Genomic DNA, 11587 nt, shown 5'->3' with positions numbered 1-11587 from the left:
GTGATGAAGTCTTAGTAGAGTACCTGTTAGTGTTGTCAAAGGCAAGACAGATTCAGTATCTATAACATCAGATGCCTGGATAAAGCCATGAGGTGAAGGAACGATAAGAATTGTTTCATCATCAATTGTCTGATGAACTTGGTGTACTATGCTGGGAGACTCTAAATCCTACATAATATTTAAAAAACAAAAAAAAAAAAAGGGAGAAACTGATTTACATTCCAAGTGTCCATGTTTGTTAGTACTTACTTAGTTTTCAAATATATTCCATCTGAAAATTAGGACATAAAGGTTTAGACCTTAGAGAAAAGAATTATGTTGCACTGTGGGATACATGTAATTTCTAAAATCTACCATTACCCATACCACCCAAAGGTGATCCAGGAGTTGATGGCAACAATTTGTTGCCTGTGAAAAGGGGACACTTCAGCAAGGAACTATGCCCAGGTGTCTCTGCCTGCTCATTTCTGTCAGCAACAAGAACTCATTAATTTATAATTTTTGAATTGAAACTCTGAGTCAAAAGAAAAGAAGGTACTAGAGCAACTGTTCTCAACCCCTTTGGGGTTGCACATCTGATATTTATATTCCAATTCATAACAGTAGCAAACATATAATTTTATGGCTGGTCATCACCATAACCTGAGGAATGAATGAAAGGGTCTTGGTGTTGGGAAGGTTGAGAAGCACTGTACTACAGCGTATCTCTCCTTTAAAGCACTCGTGAAGCCCAAGGCAACACAAGCTACAGTCTTCTACAGAGCTTACCTCAGTAACATAAGCACTGGCTAAGTCAGAAGGCGGTTCTTCCTGCTTCAGGTCGGCGTCGGCAATTTCTTCCTCTGTTCTGACCATGACACTGTTCATCAGCTCTGTGCTATTTTGGTCGCTGAATTTAGATACATGAGCATTACTAAATGATGGCTGTATAGTCATCTTAGGCGGAGGAATTTCGTCTGGGAAAGTGTCTGCTTCGAGTGCATCTGGAGGCTCGGGGAAATCAGATGAATGAAGATCACTATCAACTGTCAGTTCCGCTTGGGATAAAGAAGAAGTGATGTCCTCTGTAGCTACAGTTTGAATGATGACTCTTGGTGTGTGACACTGTACCGTGACATTATCGCTTGTGTTCAACAAATGTTCTGGCTGTAACACATTAAAAGAAACTATCAATGACAAAATGACAAAGAACTGTCTCCCTTCCCCACGCCTTTCACCTCTGCAGCTACTTCATCACTTTTCTACCTGTGTTTCCGACCCCTTCGAGTCCCTTCTTGTACATTTCCTATTTGAATGGGTATCACTCTCTGTTAAACAAACAGTGGCGATTACAGGTACACCCGGGGAAGAACCACATGCAGAAGACTGTACCGAGGACAGGTAGTATGAAATATTCTTGATACCCAAACAACTTTTATCAAGTAATCAGGCACTCAAAAATTATAAGTATATAACATACGGATAAAGCATGAACAATGATCTGTTCAGGAGAAGCAGGAGCAGCAGCTGCCAGGGTTACTGTGGGATTTGTGGTCAGTGTTAGGGGAAGGCCTTGACTTGAGCTTGTTTGAAGAAGGTAGGTGCCTGGAGTACCAGTGGGCTGTAAATGGAAAGACTAAAGAAGAGAAAGCAATTCAGCACAGACCCAAAAGCCCATCGATTAACTCCACATCTACATTTAACTTGCATTTAGTAGCCAGCAACTGCGCTTGCCCATCATGAAGGTACAAATGATAACGTGAGTATTCTTTATTATGTGAACCGTCTCCAACCATCTGAGATATAATGAATAAAGCAGTTCCTATGTCTTTTGTTCCCATGCATTTCTATGTTCTGGTTTCAACTAAGTATCAATACAGTAGATTCAGGAGCCACCATGGGCAATACAGGAACCCACTTTTCAATCACCTCTTTAAACTTTTTGCTGTAGTTTAAAAAAAAAAAAACAAACTAAACCAAAAAAAAAAACCAAAACAAAAAAAACCCAAAACCTCTTAAGACAAGCAAGATATCTTATCTTAGTGGGTTACGGCGTTTGCCAAACTGGAGTTTGCTCCCCAGGATCCACAGTAGAACAGACTCTTGCAAGTTATCCTTTGACCTCCAACACCATTAAGGCATGTCCCCTTGTCCCCATAACAAGATGCAGAAGTAATAGTTTAAGTTTCTGAAAAGGTGTATCAGCAGTGCTTATCTACTTGAGTGTTTTATGTTAGGAAATACTCATATATTCAGGAAAATGAAGACACTACTAGAAAACTGTGTCTCTGTGATGAGTCTGGGTTATTGTAATAACCTGCAGAATATGCATTTTTATACACTAGGTAGTGGGTAAGCTGGATGATCTATTTTTCAGTTTAATATTGTCTTGGCCAAAGTCTTTCCTGTGCTTCAAATCCCTGAATACAGGTTTTCTTATTGCTAACAAGGAGATAATCTCTGTCTCATGGAAAGGGCTGGCAGACATCCAAATTGTTAAAGTACCTGTTACCCACTGGGAAATGAAGTTTTTCTTTGCTTTTTTGAAAAGTGAAAAACAATTTTTCTAAATGTTTCAAGCATTTACTGCAAATAGCAAAGAATACTGAATGTATGTATATACATTTCAAGTGTTTTAATACACTTAAGTCTATATATTTCAAGAAAATTACTTGTATGGGTGTTTTGCCTGCTGTTTGTATGCCCAATGTATTGTTCCTGGTGTCCACCATGGAAAGAAAACGGTGTTAAATTTCACCCTGGAACTGAAATCACAGATGGTTGTGAGGTATAATGTAGGTGCTGGGAACAGAGCTTGGGTCCTTGGGAAGAACAGCTAGGGCTCATACTGCTGAGCAATCGCTCCAGCCCGAGCGAGATAAGACTCATAAAACATTTTGTAGAACCTCCTAGGTAAGAACCCTTAACACCCAATACATGTGTATATTTTTCCCCCCTTTAACTCCTTTCCCCAAGTTAAAATAACAAGTTCTTTTTCTATCATTGTTAAATACACTGTACATTCCCACTGTGAGACCACTTTAAGTTGGAGATGGAAAGAGAATCTATTGATACTCTGGTGATCTTCCAGGGAGCTAGCAAAAGGTATTGACTAAATTACTGTATTAATATCTAATTCTTTAAATCTTGAAGCGACATGAATAGTGTTTACATTTTCTTAATAAAATAGTGAGAACTAACTCCAGGCTCACTCTAGGAAGGAAGACCTGAACTGATCTTCATCGCCCCTAAAAGAAACCTTGTACATTTAAATTATGACCCGTTCCCCCCAGCTAGAGGCACCCAAAATTTACTTCTATCATATCCAGATGTTTATTTGGAGAATTTCAAATAAGTGAGAGCCCCAAGAGATGTTTCTGTCACTTATGGAGCTAAGCCAAAAGTGTATCTTTAATATGCGACTCACTGAAGATGAAGTAGGCACACTGTGGATGAGTACCTGTTTATCAGTGATTGTGTGGCCGACTGAAGCTGCAGCTTCTCCTACCCGGCACAGTAATCACGCTGCTAACCCAAAATTTGAAATGAAGCTTTCCTGCATGAGTTCTTATGTCAACAGATACTTTCCTTTCTCTTAGATTTGATCCTTTGATGGTTAAGTGTGTAGTGTGCACACATGTGAACATGCGAATGTAGGCCAGAGCCAACACAGGCGTCTTCCTCAGTCTCTCTTACTGACATGGCTAGACTGGCCATTAAATCCAGCAGGTAGGTATGTGCTGCCACACCCAGGTTTTTTACTTCAGTGTTGGGAATCTACGGTCCTTTCGCTTACACAGCCATCTCCCCAGCTCCTGATAAACTTTCACATTTTTACAAATAACAAGATTCACTAGTTAACCAGGAAGGACTGGAACTAGAAAGTTTGTATGCAGTGGCTAGTTTTAACTGCTTACTCAACATACTCAATAAACGCTACCAACAGCTCATGAAGGCTCCACCAGCTCTCAGTGATCAGTCAGCACAAAGTTAGACCGTCTACTCAGTACTCCTGTCATTTGGGGATGTAAACAAAGCATGGAGAAACAGCAGTATGACAATGACTGGTGGATGTCTCATTTGTCTAGACTGTCCATCTGGCCTCAGAATTCTAATTTCACAATAACAGTTCTAGTAAAGATACCTGAGCTTTGTTTTGCATAAGAACAGCCAATAACTATTATCTCAAGTATTACTCACTGGAAGAATCTCAAATGTTTGTAGTGTTCCACTGTTTAGTGTGATTGTTTCTGAGTCAACAGAAGCAGCAGGGGAGTCTGTTGAAGCTGTAATAAGAACAAGGACAAGAATAAAATGCTTTGTGAAGTTTCTCCAATGGATCCAGCTGTCAGGAAGGAAATCTCATAATGAATCATTTGCCTGTAAGCCTAAAGCTACATGATGGACCTATCTTTGATGGCACAAAGATCAACACAATAGCTAACATTAGCCCACTGCCAGCTTTACTAAAACAATCATGCCTACCATGTTTTTTTAGAATATATATGCTTTCCTACTTTCTAGAAAGCAATAGTAACACCATAAGCCTCATAAAGCCAAAGAAACTATTGGAACCGTACAAGAGGTTTGCTGTTAACTCTTGGTGTATATTAGAAAGTGTTGCAAGTGTTAGGAAGCAAGAACACACCAAGGCTAATGTGGAAGGAGAGAGAAGAAACTTGGAGAACCATGTTCTGGATACTTTTAGCAAGCACTATAGGTGCGGACTGGCCTTCTTGTAACATGAGATATCTAGTAACACCGCTTCTTCCATGGCCACTGAAAAGTAACTGAGTCCAAAGTGAACATTCAGATTTTATCTGTCCTACCTCTATAGTTGTTATGAGTAAAAGTAATTTTAAAATCAAATGATAGCATTTTTGTATTTTTTTAGAAGACAGTATTTTAGGGGGGTGTCTAATGAACAAAATTAAGAGACTAGGGTCAGAATGCTAACAATAATGGATGGGTTACAGAACTCTTACGTTACTCATATCTTGCAGTTAGTAATAAAACTCTTAAAATTACTAAAAGGAGATAGTATGAATAAGTATTAAAGTTCCATTTATAAAATATTTGCTGTCTTCTTAACGGATATTGTCATTCTAATGGTGGCTAACACTCTCCTGGACAATTTATTAGTAACATCTTATATATTTATTTAGACTAAAAACTGCTCTCACTTCAACTATAAAAAACATGGAGGGCCAAATAATAAGTAAAACAAGTAATTAGTTTAAATGTTTCTAAAGTAGCTTTGTGGTGCTGGGGATCAAATGCAGAACTTCACCCATGCAAGGCAAGTGCAGCCCCCCCTCAAAGGTAACTTTGATAGTTATTGCATATATAGACACATTATCGTCAAAGTATCAGTCCGTGCCCCTTGTTTCTAAACAAGGGTACCGAGAGGGTACATTTAGATATGCGTGTATTTATTTGTTTATTTATTTATTTATATTTGTCCCAATGACAGAAAACACTATTAGCATCTTATAGATGAAGTCAAGAAACACAGCATGTAATAGGAGGGTATCTTGCAAAAACTTATTCAAAATGTAGTAATAAAATGCTCAGGTGAACACCAAGTGTAGGCTTGTAGACAGTAACCTTTCATAGGCAAACAGCATCATGTAGGACCACCACCACCACCAAAAAAAAGGGGGGTGTATGGTAAATAAAGATGGCTCCAAGAACTGGAACTAATTCCTGTCACTACAATCAAAGAAATGTCAGAAGGGGGAGGAAGGTACACTTGGAACTGAAGTGAAGTCTTTCCTGTCTCTCTATTGCTGGGTTCCTGAAATCTAAGCACAAAACTGACAGGCAAAGATAACGGAGATTAGAAACATTTTCCTGCATCCAACTGTCCCTTTACTACCTTAATTTTTTTCCCAACCTTTATAAAGATGCCGTTTTTAAAATCCACTACCTCAGATCCACCCCTATGTTGTTTACATTCTGGATAAATTATAAATGGCATGTCACACTGAATTCTATCTCTGCATGTTAATTACGTTTTAGGAAAAAGTTTTCTACTAATCAGTGATTTAGATATCGATTTGATTAATTTCTATAAAATTCTTACCCTTAATTATAAAACCTAGAGATGATTTAGAAATACTTGTAGCTGCTAGGCGGCTGAAGCTCTTCCTGTCACGCATTCATTCTTGTGCAAATGTTAACGGAGGTAAACATAAAACGCCTTAGATCTCCCCATTCAATGTCCATCAACACTCTAGAAGACTAAAAGTCACTGGAGCCATTAACTAGATCCTAAGGCCCAATGGCAAGGAGTCTTGAGGTGCCAACACTTACAGACGTGGGTGATCTGGACTGGAATCTGCAACGCTGCCATGGGGCTTGGAGAGATGGCTGTATTATCTTCCAAGCGGGCGACTCTGATCTGAACATGCTGTACACTGGAATTGCAATTACTGTTTGGAACTCCAGATCCTGATTTATTCTCCAAAAGCACTGGGTTGTTTTTTTGGTTCTCATGTAACTGTTTAAGACCTTTTATTAGGACTGAAGGGAGATGGGTAGACAAAAAGAACATTGACTCTCCGACAGACCACCATCTAAGCAACAAGGGAAGTAGGGTAGGAGGAGGGTAAGGAGGGAAAGTATTTGGAGTAAATAGTTGTATACTGCACGTGAGAACTAGTAATAATATAACATCCATCATAACATTAAAAAAGGATTAAAAAATTTTTTTTTGGAGATGGGAGTGGTCTTGCTATATTGCCCAGGTTGGTCTCCAATTGTTAGACCTAGTGATCCTATAGCTCTCTCTGCTCCTCAGACAGCCTGGACGTAAGAGACATGTGCCACCATGCCTGCCCAGATTTTAAAAATACTAAAATCATACTGTTCTTGCCATTAGAACTATAACAAAATAGAAATGGGTGGACATTGTGAAGGGCATGGAAAGAGTATCTTCTGTGTCCTACGTCTTCTGGTACAATTTTTTAGGACATTTATTTTGAAATGAATAGTGTGCACTTTTCCACTAATGACTCAAGGGCTGCACTTGACTGCCAAATAGTAGTATGTACTCAAGGCCTTTCACTCTAGATTTTGCTCCTTTTGGCAAGTGTGAGGGAAGGGTGTCTGTCTGTCTGTAGTGATCTGCCTGCCTTTGCTTTCTTAGTGCTGAGATTAAGTGTGAACCACAATATCCAGCTTTTGCTCCTTCATAGTAATCTACATTAATCCTTTCTAACTGTGACCCTCAGCATTGAATTCTCCTTTGAAAACTGAGTTGGGAGTGCCGTAAGATGAGAAATTTGTTTGATAGCTTAAAGCAGACTCTGTAACTTGGGTTAGTACCTAAATGCAAAAATGCAAGTCCTTAAATGAATCCCATTTAAGATCTCTGGATTTAGTAACAAAAGTAGAAACCCATAAGAGCCTATTTTCTCCAAAACGGAGTACCAGATTTTTCTCCAAATAACAAACTTAACTCATTTTCAAGAAAGATTTGTACTAAATGAAACCATGTAAAATTTACTTCCTCTTTATAGTTTATGTGGAAGAACATGAACATATGTAAACGTGTCCTCCCCTTACAGCTTTGGGAATTACAGCTCACATGGATTCTTCTCTAGAGCAGAAGAGACAAGTACTCAAAGGAACAGGGCAGTTAACCGAAAGCCTGCCATAATGGCCTTTACTTGAGGCAAAGAGCTTCTAACCACTATTTTTTCAGAAGTAACACTGTAAGCAAGTAGTACATTACCAGGAAATGAAACATCCTTATGGTTTGCAATTTGCCTTTTGATGGTCCACCATTTACTTCGAAGCCACTGTGGTGAACGGACACTGCTCCATCCTTCAGCTAAAAGATCCCAGTTTATGTCATTTTCATCGGCCACATCAAGCTCAGCTATCCTACAGATTATAAGAGAAATCTATTAGATCTTAAATTTATTTATAAATCCTCCTCATACTATAGGTGACAGGACCAGCAATAAAGGAGAATGGTAGATTAGGCAATGAGGTCCCACTATTAAAGAGAAAGGACTTCAGCAGTGTAAATCAGCCTAAGAACGAAGACAAACTAAAGTGCAACAAGGTGCTCAACTGTAAATGGCTAGAAGCAGATCTAGCACCAAGAAGGAAAGGGAGCAGGCTAAAGTCGACAACCAGATCAAGGGCAGGTCTAGTTGCACAGTGGGGCACTGTTTTATATAGTTTGGTTTTTAATAAGTTATTTCTTGGCTCTGAGCTTTTCCATTTATAAAGAAACTAAATATGTTCAGAAATTCACCATATATAAAAATATATACCAAATTCACCATATATAAAATTATATATAAAAAATGACTTAGTTGAGAAAAAACAAAATGGAAAAATGAAACAAAACCCAGCATGACAATATAACTAAATCAGGTCTTAAAAGTCTACTATTTCCTAGCTTTTACTGTCACGAAGACTATAACTGTAATGTTCTGAAGATTTTCCCACGATGTTTTTGTTCATTAGTTTTTATGGTTGAAACAAATTTACATGCACACACACACACAGCACTGCCATTATCTTAAAGCTATCTGCTGAACGTCTGTGAGGCCGAAGTGTTTACTCTGGTCTAACCTGATGGTGCATGTGACTGTTACTACGTCCTTGTTGCCAACGACAGTAAGCAAGGTCGGACGCGCAGGAGGCTGAAACACACTTCTTCTAGCGCGTTCCCACAAGCTAGGGCTGAGGCACTCTGGAGGACAGTGCGAAAGCTTCACTGCCACTGCCTCAGTGTCTGCATCCTCATTGGTCCTTTGCTTGGGTACTACCGACATCAACCATAAAGGAACAAAGAGCTCACTGTAAACGACTCAGGGTCTTAAACATGGCTCTCCACAGAAAGGCGGCTTTTCATTAGGCACGCAAGAAAATCAAGAGGAAAGTCAATCAAGAACCGAGCAGGCTTTCGTTGCCAAAGATATGGGATACAAACCTTAGGATGAGATTGATTTCATCTTCCTTGGTCCACTCAGTACCCCCACTCTGCTTCCAGTTCAGGTAGTTGAGCCATTTAGAACGGCACTGCTTCTCTGAGCGGGTACCCACTCTTTCAGCTACAGCTGCCCAAGACACACCCTGTGTGACGATGTCACCTGGCTCCGTGCTTGTTAATTCATGAACTACCTCTGCAAGTCTCTTTTCTTCTTCTTCTGTCCATTTCCCTGAGAAAGCAATCATCCAGACTACATTGTTATCTTCTCAGTCATCATAGGATCTAGCCCTCTATGTCCAAGCACAAATGCAAAATATGAGTAGTTCTGTTGATAGATTATTTTACAACAGCACTCATCAGGAAACCACATGTACTCACAAGAATTAGAATTTATTGGCTTTTTAAGGATCGATATATTACCTAAATATAGCTACGAAGACTGCCTATAGCAGTGCACAGAACTCTGGAGCATCATCCAAAGCTTCTGCTTCCTTCCTTAAGCCACATCATGCTCTCGCTGTCTTATTGGTACTAACGGTGGTGAGTGAGACAGAGGACCTACCCTTGAGTTTTCATTAGTTAGGTAAGGGGGTAAAGAAAAACACTGTTTAGAAGCTAAACTAAACTTGGAAAAAATTTTCTTAATTAAAAGACTGAATATGGATTATGGATCCTTCAGGAGCATAAGACCAAAGAAGACCTATGAGAGAATCTACTGTAACTTGTTTTACAGAGGAATTAAGGGTCAGAAAAGATAGAGACAATGACAGACAGAGGGTTTCTACAGATTACTGTTTCTCACAAACATTAGGTCTGACATTGATCTTCAGTACATTTGTATATATAAGAGGTATGTGCAGACCTATCAGAATACTGAAATACTGAGAACTATAAATTTGTTTATGGAAAACTCTAATTCAAGTTTGAGATCCACAAATACATACAAACCACGGAAACATTCACAAGTTCTTCCTGACTTGGGGTTCTCCTGAGCCTTAAGCCTTCATAAACATAGGCTGCTGTCCAGTTAGATGGCCTTACGTCAAAACTACGTCTGTCTTAAAAAGGAATGGTTTCCCATGTGGAACAGTTTTAAACTGATACAAAACTGAAACATGCTAGAGTCAGACTTAGGTCCTTGCTATCAACATTCAATGTACTGTACTTTAAAGTTTAACACTCAGTTGGCTTTATCTTTTAAACCAAGGGAAGAAAGGAGTAGGAAATGATCCTCTGGGTTAGTGGGAGACCCACGGTGTCTGACAAGGGAGGCCCCCAGCACACTCACAGTACCTGTGTTGCAGGTATCCTTCATCAGCCGGCAGCGGTCTTTGACAGAAGAGGCACTTCTTCCTAGGGCCGCCCCTATTGTTGCCCAGTCATTGCCATGTTTTATCCGGAGCCTAGAACAAGAGTCTGCCGATCAGCATTTGGTTCAATTGTTTTCTCCCTTTTAATTTCACCATTTATTCTTCATTCTTCTTCTTCCCTTTTGACTGGTTTGGAAGTTGTGGGCAGCAATACTTTTGAGAGCCAAAGTTTGAAAGTGTGGCTTTTATTGTGTGAGGTCCACAGTTGTCTGTGGGTGAAAAAAAACAGGCAGCAATTGCCCTTTTCCTGGGTCAGAGAAAAAATAGGTAACTTGGATACGTGTTCAAAAAGACCAAATTTCCCCTCAGGCTACATAATTCCCAGGCAAGCCCCAAAGTTTTTCCTTTTGAGAATATTGTTAACAAGCATCTTTAGACATTTAAAAAAAGTCCAACAGTTCCTTATAAATAGGATCCACTTGCAATTGTCTTCAGATATACACAGACGTACACATAAAGTACACACTGCACTTCATGTTTATAGTCGTAGGTCAATGAAACAACATTATGCTTCTGGAAATACAGCCCTTCATTCCGGGGAACGTTCACCCCGTCTTAGTTTTACAGCAGGCCTTTGATCCTGGTATAAATTTCCTAAGTTTAGTGTTCAGGCCACTGAAGATATTCACTTAATTTCTTTTGGACTACCTACCTATTAGCGGCCTTAGCAAGCATCTGGTGACTAACAATAGGAGACTAATTTGTCTATTAGAGGTATACCTATGTATCTTCCAACAGAAATTCACGTTTTTAATAGCCAGATGAAATTATACCAGTCTTTCACAAAAGCTAACAAGTGCAGTCATAAAAACAAAGTTGAAAACTTACTCCTTGAGCTTCTCTATTTCTTCAGGAGTGTATCTAGAAATTCAGAACACGGGAGAGGAGATCAATTAAATACACTTTAGAGACCCGAACATTAACTCACACAGCACACAGATAATATTATTAAAGGGCTTTAAAGGGAGTTCTTTTTTTTTTTTTTTTGGTTTTTCGAGACAGGGTTTCTCTGTGTAGCCCTGGCTGTCCTGGAACTCACTTTGTAGACCAGGCTGGCCTCGAACTCAGAAATCCGCCTGCCTCTGCCTCCCAAGTGCTGGGATTAAAGGCGTGCGCCACCACGCCCGGCTAAAGGGAGTTCTTAAAAAGTTGAATGCTTCTATATTCTTAAAAGCTCTAATAATTATTTTTAGCTATAATATACATATATACTCTATCACTTTCTCTGTGAAAATCCAACATTTCCAACAGCTACTTGCCTTATGTTATCTAGTTAGGTCTCTGA

General features: G+C 39.4%; 1 protein-coding gene across 5 annotated transcripts in view; it reads right to left on the bottom strand.

The window, feature by feature from the left end:
• The window catches only part of Dmtf1 (cyclin D binding myb like transcription factor 1), a 41133-nt gene that overhangs the window by 1503 nt on the left and 28043 nt on the right, over nt 1-11587 (bottom strand). For 4 of the 5 annotated variants that reach the window (XM_021162746.3, XM_029477163.2, XM_029477164.2 and 1 more), the window contains 9 exons: nt 11131-11163; nt 10226-10335; nt 8933-9161; nt 7718-7869; nt 6295-6504; nt 4180-4265; nt 1460-1615; nt 769-1146; nt 24-168 (listed from right to left, as the gene is read on the bottom strand). In XM_021162746.3, coding sequence (XP_021018405.1) covers nt 24-168; nt 769-1146; nt 1460-1615; nt 4180-4265; nt 6295-6504; nt 7718-7869; nt 8933-9161; nt 10226-10335; nt 11131-11163 — 1499 coding nt within the window. The remainder of the gene's footprint in view (nt 1-23; nt 169-768; nt 1147-1459; nt 1616-4179; nt 4266-6294; nt 6505-7717; nt 7870-8932; nt 9162-10225; nt 10336-11130; nt 11164-11587) is intronic. The other variant, XM_029477165.2, reaches the window with a different exon arrangement.

The sequence above is a fragment of the Mus caroli genome, unplaced genomic scaffold (genome assembly GCF_978045245.1).
Source record: "Mus caroli unplaced genomic scaffold, Mus_caroli_1 scaffold_4, whole genome shotgun sequence".
Classification (NCBI taxonomy): Eukaryota; Metazoa; Chordata; class Mammalia; order Rodentia; family Muridae; genus Mus; species Mus caroli.
Note: the sequence above shows the minus strand (reverse complement) of the source record. Positions and strands in the feature narration are given on the sequence as shown.